This window comes from Chenopodium quinoa, unplaced genomic scaffold (assembly GCF_001683475.1).
Source record: "Chenopodium quinoa cultivar QQ74 unplaced genomic scaffold, ASM168347v1, whole genome shotgun sequence".
Lineage (NCBI taxonomy): Eukaryota > Viridiplantae > Streptophyta > Magnoliopsida > Caryophyllales > Amaranthaceae > Chenopodium > Chenopodium quinoa.
Window position 1 is genome coordinate 2,242,740 of NW_018743196.1, and position 22,722 is coordinate 2,265,461.

The 22,722-nt window shown below is 30.7% G+C and overlaps 3 protein-coding genes across 4 annotated transcripts; all 3 read right to left on the reverse strand.

Annotated features, from left to right (window-relative positions):
* Positions 1 to 293: 293 nt before the first annotated feature.
* LOC110733132 (dehydrodolichyl diphosphate synthase 6-like) lies at positions 294 to 3,785 on the reverse strand. Of its 2 annotated transcripts, none has more exons than XM_021913154.1 (3): positions 3,380 to 3,785; positions 2,855 to 2,941; positions 294 to 1,411 (listed from the first exon to the last, which is right to left on the reverse strand). In XM_021913154.1, exon 3 carries the CDS (start codon positions 1,368 to 1,370, stop codon positions 516 to 518), a length of 855 nt encoding a protein of 284 aa, XP_021768846.1. In that variant the 5' UTR covers positions 1,371 to 1,411; positions 2,855 to 2,941; positions 3,380 to 3,785; the 3' UTR covers positions 294 to 515. The 2 variants fall into 2 exon arrangements, with proteins under 2 accessions (XP_021768846.1, XP_021768847.1); XM_021913155.1 differs by having other exon boundaries at positions 2,855 to 2,944.
* An 806-nt stretch (positions 3,786 to 4,591) lies between these two features.
* LOC110732934 lies at positions 4,592 to 20,323 on the reverse strand. Its single transcript, XM_021912919.1, has 11 exons — positions 19,981 to 20,323; positions 19,464 to 19,714; positions 18,917 to 19,235; positions 18,125 to 18,379; positions 11,119 to 11,369; positions 10,521 to 10,839; positions 9,757 to 10,004; positions 6,414 to 6,621; positions 6,044 to 6,294; positions 5,553 to 5,864; positions 4,592 to 4,724 (listed from the first exon to the last, which is right to left on the reverse strand). Exons 1-11 carry the CDS (start codon positions 20,173 to 20,175, stop codon positions 4,679 to 4,681), a joined length of 2,655 nt encoding a protein of 884 aa, XP_021768611.1. The 5' UTR covers positions 20,176 to 20,323; the 3' UTR covers positions 4,592 to 4,678.
* LOC110733133 (protein DOWNY MILDEW RESISTANCE 6-like) lies at positions 9,564 to 12,112 on the reverse strand. The gene is made up of 4 exons (XM_021913156.1): positions 11,861 to 12,112; positions 11,119 to 11,369; positions 10,521 to 10,839; positions 9,564 to 10,004 (listed from the first exon to the last, which is right to left on the reverse strand). Exons 1-4 carry the CDS (start codon positions 12,062 to 12,064, stop codon positions 9,753 to 9,755), a joined length of 1,026 nt encoding a protein of 341 aa, XP_021768848.1. The 5' UTR covers positions 12,065 to 12,112; the 3' UTR covers positions 9,564 to 9,752.
* Positions 20,324 to 22,722: the final 2,399 nt, after the last annotated feature.

Consider the following 22,722-nt stretch of genomic DNA (forward strand, 5'->3'; position numbering starts at 1 on the left):
GAACATATTTTGGGCACAAAAATCGAAGAATTTAAAAAATTCCGTTAGATTTAACGGTTTTCTAAACGGTAGGTGGTAAAAAAAATTAATTTTTTGAGTTTTATTTGGTGGTAAAATACAACTTTTAAAATAGTAGGTGGTAAAAAATAATTTGTCCAAATTTTTTGGTGGTAAAAGTCAAAATTTCCTTAAATTAAATAGTTGGCCCAAAAACGGTTAGCTTCTACTGTAAAAGATTTGGACCAAATTGGACATGATTGAAACTTAGAATTCGTTTGAATTGAAGAGAATGATTTATGGAGTAACTGGCTGTAATTGGTTGTAAAATGTAAACTACACCGTAAACAACACTACAATATTGAGGTTTATAATTTTCGTCACTAAATTCACATACATCACTTTGCTAATCATTATAATCATATCAAGATGTCAACTACACCCTTCACTTATCTTCATAGATTCCAGCTCCTGCAATCGTCTTTCTTTCTTTGTTATCATCAGTGATGTCGCGCTTTTTACTTACCCGAACAAGCTTGATTTCTTTGGAAATTCAGGACAGCCCAAACTAAATGCCAAAGACCAATCTCAGGCCAAAGCACAGAGGGGCTATACAGAATGGAGTGTGCACTCTGCCAGATAAGAAAATTGCTCAAGCGGTTTTCTCCGGACGTCCGGACAACAATATCAGGATTAGGAGCAACCTTCATATACATATGCTTCTCAATATCCATCACACCTATTGAGTGTTTCTCTGTCGTGTGCCCATTGCCAGTATAGTCAGTTAACCCATACGCTGCACCACATGAATCTAGTATTCTAAGTTCATCCCATTTCTCTTCACAAGATTGTTGAACAGCATTCACAATCTCATTGGTAGAAGTGTAAGCGATGCAAATTGAGAGCACGGCTTTGGAATTACCAGCAGTGGCTGCCATAGCCTTCTCAGCAGCTAACCTTACGGAGTCATCTAGTAGCCTCAAGTCCCCGATAAAATGAACTCTAACTCCATATTGGTTAACAATGCTATCTTCTTTTAACAAGCTTTCAACCTTCTCCTGTATAAGCTCCATCAAAAACTTCACTTCCTCAGGACGTCTTTTAAAATTATCGATACTGAAGGCATATACAGTTATATATTTCACTTCCAGCTCATAACAGTACTTAAGCATGGACATTAGAGCAGTAAAGCCTAACTTATGTCCTGCTCCTTCCTCTAATTTCAATCTCCTAGAATATCTTCGGTTTCCATCCATAATGAAAGCAATATGATCAGGGATTGGTCCCATAGAAAGGACACCAAACAAGCATCTCCGTACAATATTACCCAAGTTACTTGTTAACGAGTCCTGGTTTTCTTTGTGACCCATCATACCAAAATTCTGAGAATGGTAATTTGAAAACAATGATCCGTCTGCAATGTATCACAGTAAAATGAATAACTTAACATGGGAACAGCTATTAATTTTTTTAGTTCGCGAAATAATAGATAGGAGTTAGACAAAGTCATAAAGTACATCACACACATTATAACATTTCAAACCAAAAACTTTTTTAAAAAAGCTCTACTATATATCATGACAATTGTGCCAGTCAAGTTTCAAGTTTTGAAAACCAATCCCCTTTATTTTTACAGATAGTTTTTGAGGAAAGTCATGCTTACTACTTACTAGGTTCATAAGATTTTCATTGAATATATTCCCTCCACACTATACCCTATCTAGATGAAAAAATCAATCAATTTTTTCCTTTTCACAGGGTCTTATGGATAGTTGAATACATCAAATTGACTTAGCCTCTTCATTGATGGTCAAAACTAAGTTTCACCTTTGTCAGTTTGTTGGCTATTTCTGTTTTTGTTTAGTGAAAAGAGGTATTGATAAAAGTTCAAATGTTCAATTAAATTTACTGTTGAAATAATATCCCAAGAACACATTTTGCAAACATTTATTCACCAACTAAAACAATAAATTTATCTACGACCATTTTTTCTTTAATTCCATCTGATGTTATATCACCAAATTTGACTTCATACTCCCCTCACATTAATCAATTTGAATGGATTAAACACCCAAGAAGCAATAAACCCCCCTAACAAGCCCCATTCCACTTAAATTTAACTTTAACTAATTTTGTTGCAATACAATCCCAAGAACATCATTTTTCAAGCAATTATTCACAACTAAAATTATGAAAACAATCCACAACCTTTTTGTTACTTTATCTCTCGCGATATCACATCACCAAATTTGACTCCATACTCCACTCGCATTAATCTTTTTGAAAGGATTTAACAGCCAAGAATCAATAGCCCCCTGATAAAAGAACCAAATTTCCCTTAAAATTCAACAACATCCCACATCGAAACGACCTTAGTTCCACCATCACCACCAGCCAAGAATCAATAGCTCCCTGATAAAAGAACCAAATTTCCCTTAAAATTCAACAACATCCCACATCGAAACGACCTTAGTTCCACCACCACCAGCTAACACACAAATTCAAAATCGAAATCGAAATCTTTTGATGTCTGTCATATACAGTTTCATTCTACTACTATCACATAAGAAGTATTAACAATTAAGGTGATAAATCTCATGGATGTTAAATAAAATGTAAATCAGTAATAATTACACCTAAAAACATGCACATGGATTCCAAATCAACCCGGAACTCGAAAAATCATAGTTCATCACAGTCACTTCAAGGTAACAATGCAGCAATATCAAAACAAGAATCTTTTCAAATAACAATCAAAATAATTCTTCCAAACACTTGAATCAAGTTCGATTCATAATTCAACAAATTATAATCCAATAACATAAAAATCAAGTAAATTGAAAGAAGATAAACTAACCTTAGTCCTGCTTCACTGAATCACAGTCAACTCTAATGGTATTGCCCAACACTTGAATTTTCAAAACTTCAGATCTCAAATTGGATACTACTAACATTAACAACAAACTATAATTAGAAAAACAAACTGAATAATATTATTAATCCCTAAGCAGTAATAATTAGTAACGAAAAATCCAATCGAATATCGATAAATTAAGCAAGAAATCAATGACTAGTTATTCTATATGAAAAAATAAACAAATCAAATCAATAACCCAATTCAAACTAGTTAATTAAGGGTGACACAGAATTGCAAAGAGAAATTTAGAGAATTAAATAGCGAAATTTATCTAATTAATGATTTTAATCAAAATATACCACAACAATTGAACAATACTTATCAATTAAGTGATTAAAATCTGAAATATATGAATGATCAAACAAAATTAACTTATCAATTGTGCATTTCAATCAAATAACCAAACTTTAACCTTAATTTTCAATCAATTAACAAAACTCTAGTAACTAAACAAAATTAACATACCTCAGTCCTTAAACAGCCAAACAGCAAACTCCGAGAGACCGATAAAGGGAAGGACAAGTAGCCGTTGAATGAGGAGAGAGAATGCGGATCTACAGCGAAGAAGAAGGGAAAAAAATCCGTCAAAGATTTTTTTTTTTTTTTTTTTTTTTTTTTTTAAAAAAAAAAAATCCGGGTAGCACACTAGCACGTGCTATAATTGCTATTTAAAGTAGACTGCTGACTATTTAAGCCAAGTGTGGACTTTGTAGTCAATATTTGATTAAAAAAAGTTTTAAAAACTAACAAAACAAAAAAATAAATAAATAAATAAAAAAATAAAATGCATTGAGACATTAGGGTAAATTTATTACCTGACCCAAACTCCGTAATTCAGACTCTATCACGTTATTTTTTCAGTAACTTTAAATTACTGTTAATCTGTAACTTGAAGAGTTTTAAATAATTCAAAACTCATCTCAAAACTACCCATAGTGTTGAATCATTTTATTGCAAAAAAACATAGTCTTGTATGTGAGTTTTGAGTCAAAACTCACCCTTAGCCAAATTTCAAAGTACATACATGTCTTAAGTTACTATAGTGGTCAGAAATCATAATATTTAATATAGAAGAAGTATAATGGGCTTTACAATTATCAAGTGTCAATTTGTTTGTGATAGTAAATTGAACTCCAATTTTGTTCTTTCCTAAATTATGATAATTGATAAACAAATAAAAGTACATACAACATACATGTCCCCCCTCAGGGGGAAAAAAAAAAAGTACATATATGTTGATTATGGTATCAAAGGCCGAACTATCGAGGTATAGAAGAAGTGTCATGGTGATTTAATATCCTGAACATATAAAGCATAATCATTGGGTTGTAGGGAGAAGGGTAAGAGAATCCATATCCCAACATAAAAGTAACATTATTTATATAATTATCTCACAATGATCAAAACAAAATGTGTATTTCTGAAACGGAATAAGTATTTATTCATATAACTGATTGAAAAGTTTAAAGTACATACTCCATAATATGTTTGTTCGTCTAATGAGCCAATACTCATAATTACTCCATACTCTACTTCAAACAGTAAATTGATCTTATTATTACAACAAAGTGAACTTCATTCAATTAACATCCTCCTTTTTTTCCAAATAAGATGTCCTGAACATTTGAATGAAGTCTGCATAACGAACGCCCGCGTAAAGTTGAGGATTATTTGCATCAACAAGAGCTTTAGCAGGTTCTACAATGCAGTCTCGTGTTGGCTCGATGAACGACACGACTGTAAATCGTTCATCATCTTTGTTTGTTACTGCTCGATGCTCCGCGCTACGCAGCTTTCCATTGCTAACAATCTGTAGCGAATAGCAGATAAACCAGATCATTTTTTACTCCCTTTACTACATAATTCAAAAATCAAACAATAATTCCTAGGAATTCTTCGTCTATTAATTGGTAGGATGTTACGTGGTCTAGGCGTCTAGCACATTGAACAGATTTGTGGAACACAAACATAAACTTAATTAATGTCCTTGATTGAGCTAACATTAAAATGATTAATAAGTCAAATTAACTTGTTTGATTTTAAGTTCAAAGGAGAATTAATTGACCATGCAACAATAATGAATATATGTGTAACACATGCAATTATCTTATATTATCATGTGAATGTCCAAGGAGCCCCCATTCATCTTCATGATAAACAAAATTTATTTATCTAATGACATTTTTGTAAATAAGTGAACAACTTTTATTAATATGTGGGTCCCACAAATGTTGACTTATTTACGAAAATGTCATGTTGACTAAGATTTTTTATTGATTTATTTACGAAAATATCATTAGATAAACAAATGTTTATCATGAAGATAAACTTGTATTTTCTCGGTGAAATTTTTTATGCTCATGTTTCCTAATCACTTTTCACTAGTGTTGGCCATTGGACTAGGTTGATTGATTGGGCCGAGCTATAAAGTGGGCTAATTAAAGTGTGACACTAGGTATTAGAGAAACCTAAATTAAAATATGTTTAATAGTTACAAATTTTCGGCAGTAGCCTACATGTCATGTCTACTCGGTACTTTTTCTATAGACGGTAATGAAAATTAATGAACATGTACACATTAACACAAATTGGAATTATTCGCGAATATTATTTAACCAAAGAAATTATTAAGAATTACCTGTATCCAATGTTGACAACAAATGCATTAGGAATTGCTTCGACACCAATCCATTTGCCATCCTTCAATACTTGAAGTCCTGGGACATTCCCTTGAAGAACGAAAGTAATAAGGCCAGGATCACTATGTTTTCTGGTTCCCAATGTTAAGCTAGGATCAGGGCATGGTGGATAATGGTGAACAGCCATAACATGATTCGCACTCAATTCGTTAGCAAAGCACCCCGGTTCGAGCCCTAGTCCTTCGCTTATGAGCTCCAATAATCCCGATCCTAGCTTCCCAACTTCGCGTACATACTCCCCAACAACCTTCCTGAAAATTCTACTTGCTAAATTAAAAATGTTTCATACCAAGTACTCGGGTGGGGATTGTAGATATGTTACCAATTTAATTGCCGTGGGTCCATGGACATTTATTCACGTATCGACTAAGTAAGAAATTAAATACAAGAACTTGTACAGTTGTACATATTGAGGTGTTAAGTCCATTACCTGCATCTGGAAGGTTTTTCGGGCCAAGATTTGATACATTCTTCTAAAGGAGTACACAAGAGCCTTACAGAATCACGCCAATTGTGAATATCTTCTTTATCAAAATCAATATTGCTTGTGTTAACTATGCATTTCTTACTAATATCCGATGAATAAAATTTCGATATTTCCTCCTTTGGAAGCTCAAAAAATTCCTTAAAAATTTCTCTAGTCTCATCAACCACTTTTCTCGATACTCCATGATTAATCACCTGCATATAACACATAATATTATTATGTGTTTGGTTAAAAAATTTAATTTCGACTCATGATCGCCTCTATTTTAAATAACAAACGACTTGAACAAAGAAGTAAGACTTGTATTACAAACCTGAAAGAATCCGAACTCATTACTAGCCTCTATGATTTTTTGAATTGTTTCTTTACGATTCTCTCCTTCGCCTTTGCCTAGATCAATAACCGGAACATTGCTAGACGTCGGAACAACTTGCTTTCCCGGCCTTTTCTCCGGCGGAAACACGTAACTTTCAGGCAATGTTGTGCCATCTGACCAGCTAGAAACAAAATTCTCCGCCATTTAATTTGTTAGCTTTTGGATCTTAGAGAATGAGTTGCGTGCTTGTTATGTCTTATAACAAAGTTGAACCTACAATTTTAGAAACAATTACAATATAGTCATTAACCACAAAGGGGACACTATGACCAAAATTATACCAAGTAACAAGTCACCCTTAGATTTCATGTGTTCATTGGATTGATGACTAAAATTCCATAAATGAGTAGATCCCTAAATACTACCTCCGTTAATTATTATTTGCAACAAAGGAATATTTTATGTCTCACAAATAATACCCCTTTGTTGCACATAATAGTTAACGGAGGTAGTAGATATGAAGCATGTGTAGTAATGTAAACTTATGCTAGATCTGGTACATCATTTAAATTAAAAACCAGTACTCGTGTCGTACACGTTTATATCTTACTTCTAATGTCGATAATCAATATTAAAAACTTGCTAATAATTCAGTACAACTTTCGTGACTGTGCTAAATAAAATGACTTCTAAAATTATCTACAAAGTAATAGCAAGTAGTAGTACTTAAAGAAAATAAATCAAACATACCAAATAATATCCTTTGTCTAGAAGAAATATTAATCTTATCCTTTATCAAGGAAGAAATGATAATAATCAAATTTGTAAAAATAAATGAATACTCTTAAGAAGTTATTACCTGGAATTGAAAGTCTCTAATGAAGAAAGGAGATAACTCTGAAAAAATAGGCGTACTGAATAGTGAGTGGTAATAATGGCATACGAGGTTTTTTTTTTATTAAAGCGGCATACGAAGCAAAAACACTTGCGTGGACCTGGTCCACAATAATATTATTGTGGACCCGAGGTCTATACACACGTAACTGACATTATATTGAATATCGTGACCATTATTTTTAACATAGTAACCTTATTTTTAACATAGTAACCTTTATTAAAACTACTACAACGTTTAATAATATTGTGAACATGAAATACGACGCTATTACCCTAATTTTAGCATAGTGGCCTTTATTATTCATATTGATTAGTATATAAAATATTTCATTACAAAAATATCCACTTAGGCCTATATATTACCAAAATGATTTTTATTTCAACATAGTGACCTTTTTTTAAAATTATAGTGACCCTTTTTTTTGTTAACTAGGTTAGGTTCCGTGCCATGCACGGTAATCTTAAATAATTTTTCTTAAATTAAAACTACCTTTAATTAAAAAAAACATAAATTTATCTATAATATTATAATGAATTTATATGAAAGAGCCTCTTAGTCAGATAGGTATTTAAATAGCATTTGACTATATCTATATATTTTTGTATATTTCACCAATAAATTGTATTTTTTTTTTCTTATTAACAAATGAATTTCTTAAAATTATGTAATACGTATTTAATCCGTAAATAGATTTCTATTTTAATTTTTTTTGAAAGTAAATTGGTGTTGTAATAAACGTAGTACATTACACTCAATATGTCATTTAAGAATCCGATTTTTTTTTCTTAAATTTATACTCCGTAATTGTTAATATATTTTGTGGAAGGATATATCAAATCTTTAATTTTAAGTAATTTTTAATATTCATATTATTTTCTTGGAACTTCTCATACACTGTATTATATAAAAATATTCAAATATAATTGTCTAGGATACATCAAATCTTTTATTTATGTATAAATTTGTTATACTTTATTTTTGTTTAAGATTTGTTTCCTATATGATTTTTTTTTTTTAAAAAAAAAAACTAAGGGACACACCAGAAAATGACACGTGTCATTGCTGGTGTGTCTTTTAGTATATAGTTATTGATTGATAAAACAACCATGTTATTGATTGATAAAACAACCATACTTTCTCTAATGTTAGTGGTTCACAATAAATTAGTGTGAACCAGGTTCATTTAAGAATTTAACCATACGAAGTTATTTTTTAATCAACGTACTATTATATTTGTAATGGATAAATTACAATAATAAGTTCCTATTATTTTATATTAATGCGCATATCCATATACAATATACTCGGTACTAGTATAATTGAGTTTATTTTATTTATTTTGTTTAATGCTATTTTCAAGCCTTTATTTCATTTCATGGGACTTTTGTCGTTTTCTAGCTTGTATTGTTTATTTATTAGGATTTTGTTTAGACAAGATACGTACATGTATTAGTGTATTAACCTTAATAATGCCGTTATGCCCATAGCCCACTTTATTTTTGTTCTCTTAGTCCTATATATTAACATGCTTAATATGGTGTACGTTAGGATTCCATATTTCGATTTTGCTAAATCTCACACAGTGATTAAGGAGTTTAAAATTGATTGATATTCCGTATTAGATATTGATCTAGCTAGATTTTCTTAGATGAAAGCTACCAAGTAGTAATTTTTACTTGCATTTAGTTGGTAATGTCGTGCGAACTAAGAAGTAGTACAATTGAAGGCCTAAAGTCAACTTTCTATATAATACTTTCTCCGTCTCTAAATTAAAAGCGTATTTCTCTTTAATATGTGACTAATAAATATTAGAAATAGACTTCTAATAAAAGAATAGAAGAAGTATATTGTTCGATTTATCGTAACACGGTTTGGAGATGTAAATTTTTTTGCAGGAAATCTAGATTAATACACTTTATAGTAGTCTTTTCAGTTTTGAAAAATTAGAAACCACGTTGTAGTCCTTACACATCCCAAAATAAAATAAAATTGAGGCCTGTCAGTTACTCAGTTTGGGCTTTGTCAAAATCCGAACTACGCATTTGATTGATGTCCAAGGCCATTTGTGATGGGCCTGATTGAGGTTACTACATTTGGGCCTTAAATATTTATATTCGTTTGTGAGATTAAATTGAAGTCCAATTTCGTTCTTTCCTAAAACCTTCTAAACGAGTGCAACCCCAAGAAAATATATCCAAACACACCTTGACAAAGAGGTAATTATAAAATTAATATACTCGACTAAACAATTGTTAGAAAAGTGCATGTATTTTGAAATGGAGAAAGTATTAATTATATAACTGATTGAAAGGTCTAAAATTACATACTCCGTACATAAGTACTCATAGTTACTTAATACTCTTACTCATACCAATATTTGCAATAATTCATCTCTAAATTATATACTCCATACTAAATAATAATCCCGATTTATTTACTTACTGTTGATTTTCGAAAAGCTCCAAAACTTTAGCAGGTTCCCAAGTACTATGAGCTTTAAAAGTCTCAATAAACTCAGCATATTGAAATTGCTTATAAAGTGGTGAATCACCCATTTTAACAAGAGCTTTAGCAGGTTGAATGATGCAATTCTTTGATGGTAAAATGAAGTATGCTGCAGTTGTTCTTGCCTTTTGTGTATTTGTCACCACTCTATGTTCTGCACTTTTCAGCTTTCCATTACTAATAATCTGCCATAAATAAATTATATACCATGTATTAGTATTTAACATTTGGATCTCATGTTTTTTAAGTTTCGTTCTAATCTCTCAACATAATCAATAATAAAACACAATAACTTTTCACTAGATGACCTATTTAAAGTATTATGATTTATGCAGCTCTAATGCCTACATATGTGTCTCAGTTTATATTTATCACGGGTCGATTAGTGTTATAAATGTTTATTTTTCAATCTTGGGTAACATTTTCTTAATGTCTATGAGTTTGTATGACTGTATCCATTGTTATTTACTCACTTTTAGTAAGATAAGGAAATTAAAATCAATCACACAAATTGTTACTATTTTAGGATATATGATTAGTTTTTTGTCCATATAAGATAATAAGTTCAATGTGATAAGATAAAGACTATAGATTTAGATCGATAAGATGTAATAAGCTCAAATAAGATATGGTGCAGCTTTATAGCTAGCTAGCGGGCCAATAAGATAACATAAATGAAATTCGGGTGAAAGATTCATTACCTGCATTTGGTAGCCCATGTTAACCACAAATGCATCCGGACAAGGCTTAACAAGGAGCCATTTGTTGTCAACACAAACTTGAAGGCCAGGAATAGTGTCTTGAAGAAGAAGTGTTATTACATTTGGATCACAATGCTTTGGTAACCCTAAAGTTAACCTTGGATCAGGACATGGTGGATAATGGTTCACTGACACAAAAGAATTCTCATCATAACCATTTCCAAAAAATCCAGATTCTAGCTCTAAACCTTCACATATTAGGTCTAGAAGTCTCAACCCTAGCTCTCGCACTTGAGTAGAATATTTCGCAACCACCTCCCTACAGTACATATCATGAACGAATACACTAGTGAATACGTAACAAAAAATATCTTATATATTTAAACTAGAATGAATATGAGATACCTTATTTGTCATCTTATTACAAACATAAAAAAGATGGATGAATTAAAAAGCGATATATAAGAAGCTACACAATTTTTTATAAGTATTAAAATCTAGTATGAATGCAAATGCCGGTTCTATTCACCTTTTTCACAGTTTTTAATGTCCTTAATAATAATCAAGAGAAATCAAAGGAGCGAATAAGTATAAATACCTGTATCTAGGAGGGTTTCGGGGCCAAGAATCAATACAGTCTTCTAAAGGAGCACAATTATGTTTCAAGCAGTCTCTCCAATAGTGAATTTCTTCATTTGCGTAGTCAAAACTGCTTGTATAAAGTCTGCATTTCACATTACTTTCCTCAGAATATAAATGTGATTTCTCCTCAAAAGGTAACTCAAAAAATTCCCTAAACACCTTCATAGCATCTTCCATTACTTCTTTTGCAACTCCATGGTTGATCACCTGTTTCATATTAATTAACACTAATTATCACATTATTATAAAAGATTTATCCACTAATCCACATAAAATTTCTTTTATTCACCAATATTACTTTTACAATTCTTTTTTCGAATATATTAATATGCATGTATGTATATGATAATAATTTTTGGTAGAAAATATATGCAGAATATTCTTCCACTTAATTTATGATTAATAACTTAGTGAAAACATAAAAGTACGTCTTAGAGTGTTCTTTCTTAAATCAATTAAACTGCTCCGTACCATTTTTATTTTTTTTTTGTTGGTCTGATAACTATATCTATATGAAATATGAATTATCTTCTTTAATATATTTGTAGTGTTTGTAGTCCTTTGTACTACGAATATGTTACACCCTAATCGATTACGAGGTGAAACTCAAAATATTAAGTTTTAAAATCAATCATTTTGAAAATTTATTATATGATTAGTAATAATAATAGCATAAAAGAAGGAATACGAAAAATAACCTGGAAAAAACCAAAATTTTTGCAAGCCTTGATAATTTGGTCGACAACAACTTTTCGATCATTTCCATTAGCTTTGAAGAGATCAATCACTGGAATTTCGCATGCAGGATAAGAAATTTCTCCTGGTCTTTTTTCTGGAGGAATTATATAATTTTTTGGCAACGATTTCCCATTAAACCAGCTTGAAACTATCTTTTTCTCCATTAAACCCCTTAATTAAACTCACTAATTTAACTAAAAAAATGGTACTATAAGTTTAATTCAGTTTGAAGTTTGTTATCATAGTGTATTTATATATGAAGCTACGAAGAAGAACATACAATGTATGAAAAGGTCAACTTATAAAAATATTATTTTTCTTATTATTTTTTTTTCTAATTATAAAAGGATTTGAATTTATTAATGTATGTAATGTCGTCTCAATAATATTGAAGTTTACTTAACTGGCTAACTCATGCTATTTTTTGTATGTTTAATTTGTGACGGCTTATTTTTCATTGATCATATAATATTCAAAAATGTCAACTAGAATATTGAATAATAATATATGATATTTATTTCGGTTACATTATTGTATATACTTCCTATTCTATCTAGAAGTAGCATGTTTATCCCTTTTTATTTTTCATTTGATCTCTATTATTATATTTAGCCAACTCTAGAGATATTTAATTTGGTGTCTAATGTCTATTACCTAAAATACTAATGATATGAGCTAAAAAGCCCTTAGCTAGGTTTTATATGTACTCTCTTAGAATGTAATTTTAATTCTAACAATGTAACATATTTTTTAAAATGTAAAGCACACATCGTGTGTAAATAGATGTAAGTACATGCGTGTAGTTAACATATATTATAATATTCCTATCATTTTATTATGATGACGTGAAGTACATTATATGCGAAGGTGGGGAGGATTTTGACTTTAATAGGAAAGAAACATTATTTTAAAATTTCTCTTTCAGTGCTTAATGAATTGGATGTTGATGATGATGCAACTTGGAAGAAAGGGATGTTAATAAGTAACGTCTTAACTAATGTGGTCCATAATATAGTATTATGCATTATATTTTAAGATAGAGAGAAAACTAATTAAATATAGTTTATACATCAAATCAAGTTATTTATGATCCACAAATAGTTAGCAAGAAGGAGCACCATTCCCTAATTTATTGCATGAGTTCATGAATAAATTAAATTCAAAATAGACTCTTGATATTGTTGCTATTTGCTGATGATATGATGCATTATATTCTTTTTTTATTCATATTTAAGAATCTTTTAATTAGGGTGATTTTGATGGTTAAAAAGTCAATTAAAGTAGATTTAAAATTGATACTCCACAATTGATTAGGGTACAGTGATCTTCGCAATACAACTTGATTATGTTAAACAATTACGAAATTTTCAATAGAGAACCTCAAAAACTATTTTACTTTTAGAGTCAAATGTTTGATGGAGATCGAGACTTTCCTATAAGACTAATTAGAGTAATAACTAGACTTGTCAATTCTTAACCCGACCCGATTCCAAACTCGTTTTACTGAGAGAGAATAGATTTACTAATAACTATCTAATCTTAACCAATAACACATAATTAATTTTAAAATTATATATATATATATATACACAACCTGATGTACTTTGTGCATGGTACTAGCTCCAAAAGTACAAAAAGAAATTGCCATTATTTAGGGTCTATTCACATTTACTTAATTTCAGTTCAGTTCTGTTCAGTTCAGCCCAATCAGTTCAGCTCAGTTCAGTAAATATGAACAGGCCCTTAATTACATTGACTTTATTGTTTTTAATTTATATATTGTAATGTATTATTTTGTAAAAAATAAATAATGCAAATTAATTAGCTTAACATGGTGCTATGAGTCTATGACCTACGGGATAAAATCAATTAACATGGCTCAACTAGGATTGGGAATTACCTAGTTGATCTTCTATTTTGTAAATTGGGTGTTTACTTGATCAATTAAACTTCTTTCAATAATTGGCTATTCTAATTAGTGTATACATAAATTGGTAATAAACCATAGAAGTGTTTACTTCATTTCAAATCAAGTCGAATCTTATAACCTTTACACTCATGTAAACAAAAATTTAAATAAATATGAAGCATTGTATAATTAATAATTTACATAAATTGAATGAACAAAGTGGCATGGACCATCTACCATACTCCAATTTTCTAGAAACATGGTCAACTCTCCACATTGTACGTACTCCCACAAGGCTACCACACACACGGTGGGGACCAATTCATGTCCCCACTTTTGAGGTTAAACACCGACCTTAAAATTCTATCTTAATTAAATATTATTATTACTCCCTAATATACACAACTACTCACTTTCCCCTAATCCCTTTAACAAGGTATAATACTACTTTTCTCAACTACTAGTATATGTCTTTGTTATACTGATTTTTGACTTGGACAATGGCTTGAGTCACTATGTTTAATATAGTATATAGTTTATACATTTTAAATTAGATGACACGTTTTGATTTTTAACCATATTTATTAATTTTGTTTTTATTTCTATTGATACTTAGATAAAAAAAAAATGTCATCTAATTTGAAACGGAAGAAGTATATAATTACCTCTGATCCATGTTACTTGCAACTTTGAATAAATTTATATTTCATAAATAATACTCTAAGATTACAAAATATAATTTTTTTTTTAATAAGGCCAATATATTCTGAATTACTTAATAAAAGTCTTCCCATGTATCATTGACTTTGTACCATTTAACAAAAAACTATAGTTATACTCTACATTATATAAACACAAAAATAAGGTTCTTAATTTTCTTAGTAAATGTTTCACATTTAGGCCCCACCTCACCCCATACCTCTAAAACAACAACAACAAATTACAACACATACTAAAATTATTTAGTATATTTTTTTTGATGTTTGTGTTTTCCTAATTTGAGATCTCAAGATTCACAACAAAGAGATCTCATTCAAAACACTAACTTCTTAAAACCCCGAACTTTTTTTTATTTTCCCCCAATTCCAATCTCAAAGTTATGGATTCATTGACCAAACACCTAAAAACCCAACAAGAAAACAACACAATTACCTCTCAATGGCAACAACAACACCAACAACAACCACCTATAATAAACCACACTTCTTCAAATTCAGACTTCCCAATAGCAGTTGCATTATTAGCCATTATGGCAGTTGCCATTCTACTAATAAGCTACTACATCTTTGTGATCAAGTGTTGCTTAAATTGGCAAAACCTTGATCCCTTAAGAAGGTTCTCAATTTCGAGAACCCCACGAAACGATCAAGGCTCCATCATTTCCTTCTCCCCGATGATGGATGGTTTCCATCATCGGGGACTAGATGAGTTCCTCATCAACAACATCCCCGCGATCCAATACAAGTCACATATTTCCAATGACCGCGGTTTAGCCCTAGGAACTAGCAAGAGCTTTAGAGGTTGCGCGGTTTGTTTAAATGAATTCGAAGAGAAAGGAATGCTTAGAGTTCTTCCTAGGTGTAACCACACATTTCACTTGGATTGCATCGATGTTTGGCTCTTGAACAATGCAAGTTGCCCTCTTTGTAGGTCAAGCATTTCGGGCAGGACTAAGTACCCTCTAGATCACATCATTGCACCAAGTTCATCGCCTCAAGAAGTGCTTTCGCCTTTGTTTAGTGGCAACCTAAGAATGGTTAACTTCAATGGAGATGATCAAGACTTTTTAGTCATCGAAGTTGGAGATGATCAAGATATTGAAGGAGTTGCTACACAAACACAGAAGAAAACAGAACACAATAACAAGAAGTTAGCTAGGAAGTTGCACAACTTGTCTATCATGGGAGATGAATGCATTAATTCAAGGCATAAAGATGAGCAATTCGCGGTACAACAACCTATTAGGAGGTCGTTTTCTATGGATTCAGTGGCAGATCGTGGGTTAATCTTGCAAGTTCAAGAGATTGTAAGGCAGAATCAAAGACAATTATATGATAATAATAATGAGGTTAGTAGTAGACATTATGAAGAGTGCAACAATGTTGGTAGTAATAATGGAAGGGTTAGGAGGTCGTCTTTCTTCTCATTTGGACATGGTCGAGGATCAAGAAGTTCTTCAATTCTTCCTATTGAATGTGATCGATTATGATCCATGAATTTTTTTTCAATCTTGTACTTAGCTTCTTGTTTAGATTCTATTCATTCAATCGTTTTTTATTTTACTTTATTCTATTTTTTTGTATACATGTAGCGATGATAGATTCAAAACATTAGTCTAGTGGTGAAATGTGGTCGAATAATCGAATATGAATATTAGGAGTGGTGTGTAAGGGCATTCTAAAGTACCTACGGAAATTTTGTAAAGTCATTTGAGTTTTTATTTTTTAATCAAGGATTAATGTAAGAGCGAGTATTGTATCCCTGAATAATTATAAGATTTATAACCGAGTCACCTACGATTGTCATAGCAAAAATTTTATGTGACGAGGAGAGTGATAGCCTGATAGGAAACAATCGTTCACAAATATACTTCCATTAAAATTAAATTCACACATTATGGTGATATCTTGATCAATATTATCTTTTTTTTATTTTTTTATTTTGACGGACTATATATAAATCAAAGATTGTTTAGTTATACAATACAATTACGTATGCTCAATATATAGTTAATGCACAAAATTCAGAAGCATGTGCTCTACTAAATGTCCTGAGTTGTTCTAGTGATTTATAAGCAAATCTTTTTTTAATTTTTTTTTTCTGTTTCATTTACATATATTTTTCTCCCATATCATACGGCAATATTTCCGGCAAAATATCAGCATATGTCACATTATATATGGTTGACTAGCGTGTTGATGTGAATAAAAAAGTTTACTATAAAAGTTTTTGCTATTGTTTATGACACAAAATTATTTTAGTTCATTCCTTAAATCAATACAATTGTCAACCAAAAAATTCACAATACCCAAACTTTAATGGATTTGTTTACTTTAACCAAAAAAAAAAAAAAAAAAAAAAAAAACACACATTTTACTTCTAATAAATTAAGAAATTTGGCATCACTTTTATATATGAATATCTGTGAAGATCACTAAAAAAACAAGTGAAAACTTCTAGTTAGTAGAAGAAATGAGGTTATTTGGTAAATTGCACTGCCTATGAGTTTCCATTTCCCGAAAAAAAAAAGGTAAAACTTCCTATGTTTGTAACATTGTGCAATTACTTCGTCAAAAAAAAATAAAAAATTGTGCAATTACTAAGAAATACAACTACATGGGTGGGAGGCAGGCGTGCCCTCGACCTAAAGGCTTTGGGCGCAACTTCATTTAAAGATTCAATGGTTCACGGGATTATGTAATTCACACCAAGTACCGCATTTCGCTACGTTTTTCATCGATGCGAGAGCCGAGATATCCGTTGCTGAGAGTCATTTAATGTTAAATACGACGGTAAATTGGATGTTTAAAGGCAAATTGGATGGTTCCACCCACCCAATTGGACTCCTAGAGGGTATTAGGGTCTATAGGTAGCTTCTCGACAATTTTTGTTTCCGAGTCAAAAATAGTCGAAAATTGACAAAATTAAAGGCTATAATACACGTTTTTGACCAATTTCAGAGGTTCCGGGACCCAGTGTCGAAAAGTCTCGAGATACTAGAGGATACATCTCGGGGTCATATAATGTCGTTTGAAACCATATACGATCATTATATGCTGCCATAAATGTCCGTGAAAGCCTCGACTTTATGAAATGGGTGCAAATTGTAAACTGGTAAATTGACAGTTTGAAGGCATATTGGATGATTTTACCCACCCAAATGGACTCCCGGGGTGTATTGGGGTCCGTGGGAAGCATCTCCACAATTTTTGTTTCCAGGTTTGAAAAAGTGAAAAATTGTCTAAAATTGAAGGCTATAATACACGATTTCAGGTTAGTTTTTGACATTTTTTTTTAAAAATCAACTGAATGCGTAGCGTGATTCATGGGTCATATTTGGTGGTTTTAAACCATAACACACCTGTAAACAAATTATTAACTTCTTAAGTCCAACCAAACAAGCACTATACCATACATATTTATAACTTCCACGATTCCACCCATTAAATACATACTAATTGTTCTTATCCGAGGAGAATGTTTGCTTCCATTATAACGAGTCTACAGCTCAATAATTATTCATTATTTATCTTCTATGTACAAAATTTTTATTGTTGTTTAGTTAACTTCCTTTAATCCTCGATAATTCGATCTAAATCACCTCTTTTTTAAACTTGTAAGGCTCCAAAAGATTTTCAGGCTCTTGAGTACTAAGAGCTTTGTAAGTCTCCATAAATTCGGCGTATCGAAATTGTTTATAGAGTGGTGGATCATTTTGAGTAAGAGCTTTAGCAGGTTCAAGGATGCAATCCTTTGATGGCACAACGAAGTATGATGCAGTTGTCCTAGATTTTTCTGTATTTGTCACAACTCTATGTTCTGCTCCTTTTAGCTTCCCATTACTTATAACCTGCATATAATATAAAATAAACGTCACAATTTATATTTTCATAATTTTGCCAATTAATAATGTTATGAATGCACTAATGTTGTCCGTCAAAAAAAAAAAGAAAAATCAAGGAAATATACATATATAGAAGCTTGAAATTTATAGTGATCTATATCATGTTAGGATATTTTTTGAAATAGAAAACTTGTCTATTAAGGGCAAAAAAAGGAGGATAAGGGGTACAAAGTCGTCTATGTACCTCTATATGACTATACATATTAAGATATGTACTACGTAAAAAGAATGTAAAAGGCCAATTTAAACAAGCAATTAGTAGATCGAGAATGGGATTAATTTGCATATATGTGGTTGGACGAGTTAATTAAAAATGCAATAAAGTAAAGTTATCAATATTTAGACGTATCAATTTTTTTTTTTTTTTTGACGGAGTGTCAAAATTGATATTTATAAGGTCATGAATAAAATTATTTAAAATCAAAAGTATGTTGTGAATTCAATACGTGAAAGTTGAGAGTTGTCAATTAAATTAAAAGATACCTGCATTTGGTGGGCAATGTTAACCACAAAAGCATTTGGACGAGGCTGAACGAGTTGCCATTCGTTGTCAACACGAACTTGAAGGCCAGGAACAATATCTTGAAGAAGCAAAGTTATTACATTTGGATCACAATGCTTTGGTAACCCTAATGTGAAACTTGGATCGGGGCAAGGTGGATAATGGTTCACGGTAAGGAAGAAGTCCTCGTTATAACCATGAGCAAAAAAATCAGATTCAAGCCCTAATCCTTCACTTATTAGGTCTAGAATTCTTGATCCTAGCTTTCCCACTTGACTCAAATACTCCCCTACCACCTCCCTACATGTAAAATCGATTTTACTCCATAAAATTAGTTTCAATTCGATTAAAAGTAAATTTAACATTGAGTGAATACAACACACGCATGCAATGTAATAATTATCTATAAACTATATATATACTTGTTATTTGTATAAAATAATAATTAATTAATTAAGCACCCATGCATTTGATAATAGAAAAGTACCTTTATTCGCCACGACTTTAAAATGGGCCAAGTAAAATTACCTGTATCTAGGAGGGTTTCGAGGCCAAAGATCAAAGCTTTCCTTCAAAGGAGCACAATCATGTATCAAGCAATCCCTCCAATAGTGAATTTCTTCATTTTCATAATTATAACTACTTGTATAAAGCTTGCACTTCACATTTTCATCATGAGTATATAAGTGAGATTTCTTCTCGAAGGGCAATTCAAAGAACTCCTTAAACACTTTCATCGCGTCTTCCATTACTTCTATCGCAACTCCATGGTTAATCACCTAATTCACAATTAACTAACTTTATTAGTTTATTTTGTAATGCCTTTATGACTCATCCGGACCAAAAATATTTATCAATAATGTTTTTTTTTTTTTTTTTGACAAACTCGGGCCAAGACAAAACCCTACTATTAATCAATAATGCTCGATAAATAATATAGTGGACGGGAAAGTAATAACAAATGTACAAACAAATGTATTTATTTTCTCAAAATTGTTATGGAATATAATAATGAAGAATTAGATAAAAGAAAAAATGATTTAACCTGGAAGAAACCAAACTTTTTAGAAGCCTGAATAATTTGATCGATAATTTTTGGTCGATCAACACCTTTTGTTTTAGATAGATCAATAACTGGAATCTTGCATATAGGATAAGAAATATTTCCAGGTCTTTTTTCAGGAGGAATTATGTAACTTTCAGGCAAACTAGGCAAGTTTGAAACCATCCTTTTCTCCATTATTTGCACTTTACCTCACTAAAGAATAGGAGAGAGGCGCTAATATTATTTGTAAGGAATCGAATCTATAGAGTAGAGTTACTAGAGTATATATAGATGCATGAAAAGGCTAATTATAAAATTATGAAAATTTTTGTGTACACCCGATTTACAATAATATATACTATGTAAATTAAACAGTTTATGGTAACTTTACGCTAATTTGGGATAAATTTTAACCTTGTTTGAGGTAAATTTGTAAATAGGCAATTACATTAATTTAAAAGGGTAATAATGTAATAGAATTATTTTCATTGTCACTCACTAAGATTTGATATTTAATCATTTAAAGAAAATAACTTTATTAATAAAGCATAAATAACTTTTATTTACACCAGATAACTTTTGATCATTTTAAGACAACTCTACAACGATAGTGCAAAATTTATTATACATCTGGGTTTTTTTTTTTAGTTGCACACGATTTGTGTGTTACTTCATATTTGGGTTTTTTTTTTTTTTGAAATAAGGTAGACCCTTTGTTAATAGAGAATATATATCCAATTTTGAAAATTATTCACTTTTTGAACCATGCATAAGTTTTTATCTTAAGAGAATACTCTAAAATAGGGCAGACAAAACAAGCACGCAATGCCTACTATAAATCAATTATATGGATTATAATTGCTAATTATAGAATAGAGATTAATTTCGATCTCATCAAGGATAATTACAAGATAAATATAGGGGAAAAAAAAGATATTAGTACGATTATGGATTACACTTGCAAATTACGATGTACATAAGAATTTATAGCGTCATTAATTTTTCCAATATTTGCACCAAAAATAACTAAATAAATAAAAATAATTTTTCCAATATTTTACTTTTAAAAAAAACCAATATTTTAGACTTTATAAATTTTGTCAAATGGTGTACTTGACTGTATTTTATTTACGCATGCATTGTGTGCAAGTGCAAGTAACTAGCTAGACTACATGCTGGTTTAAAACTTTACAATAATACAATTATTATAGAATTTAAATGAAATCAGAAAGATACGATTATATAATAACATTAATTAAATAAGAATCATTCATATTTCTACAATCATTTGCAATCCGATGCCATTTTAAAGAATAATTATTCTTCATATCAAGTGAGGCCATTTTAAATAATAAATATTTTTTTTCAGTATAGGAGTATACGACAATCTTTTGGTATATTTTCAATCTGCATAACTTGAAAAGTTTACAATTTACAAGTATAAGTTTTCACATATTCTTATAGGTTACTTCATTGTGTTAATTATAAGTTCACCTTAAAAAAAATAATTTTCAGTAAAAATAATTTCAATTCAGTAAAAATAATTTCAGTTCAGTAAAAATAATTTTAGTTCAATAAAAATAATTTCGATTCAACAAAAATAAGGTGACATGAACAGAGCCTTATAGGAATTTAATATGTCAGTGTCACAGGGGTTACTTGCTTAGTAATTTAGAGGTTACTTGGTCAGTATTACAATAGTAATCAGTAATGTCATATATGAGTTACTTTATTCTTTAACAAGTGGCTACATAGTGTGATCATCTTAACACAAAACACACTGATAATTTTATGTTACTTAGAAAAAAAAAAAAAAAAAAAAAAAAAAAAAAACTAACTTAATGTATTTTCAATTAAATTGAAATCCTAATACATAAAGAGGCGAGGACGACTTTAATAACATTTTTTTTCATTACTAAACATAAGAGTATACCATTTAGGGTATATGCTAATTTGAGCGGATAATGCGCAGATTTGCATGACTAATGACTTGTTCTCATTGACTGAACTCAGTTGAACTGAACTGAACTGAACTGAACTGAGCTGAACTGAACTGAACTGAATATTTTATAAGAGAAGGAAATTAGAAAATGAACTGAATTGAACTGAACTGAGCTGAGCTGAACTGACATAAATTTCAACGCATGAGAACAGGCCCTAAGCGGTTCATATATAAAGCCAATAAAGGACAATTAGAGCAAGTTAAGTTTTACTCATAATTCATAAATGTAATTATAAACAATTAATTAAAGTTTAAATTAGTGAATTGGCCAGCTCATGGATTGCAAATTGGGTTGCTACTACTTGAAACTTTGTAAGTATATATAGGCCGAACTTGGGTTGCTCATTCTCAAATTTTTACCCTTGCATTCGAACTAAATGCAATTTGAGTTTTCTGACCTTAAATCGTTAAATTTCAACTTGCCATAAAACTTAATATAATTTGAGTTCAAGTATTTTGATTTCTTAAATTCGTATATGTAGCTGATCATATTGTGGCCAGTCATACTGTTTATTTCGTTAGTGTTATATCGATTACTAGGTCATTATTATTGGGATACTTCGTCAATGTTGGGGTTATTCGATCAGTAATACTAGTAATTGATAGTGTCAATGCATGCAATGTGTGCATAGCTTTTATAATTTTGAAAGAATTACATGTTTATATGTTAATAGATTAGGGGCTAACACTTCATTTTAATCTTACATGGTGTAAATATTTTAAACACAAAAAATCAATAA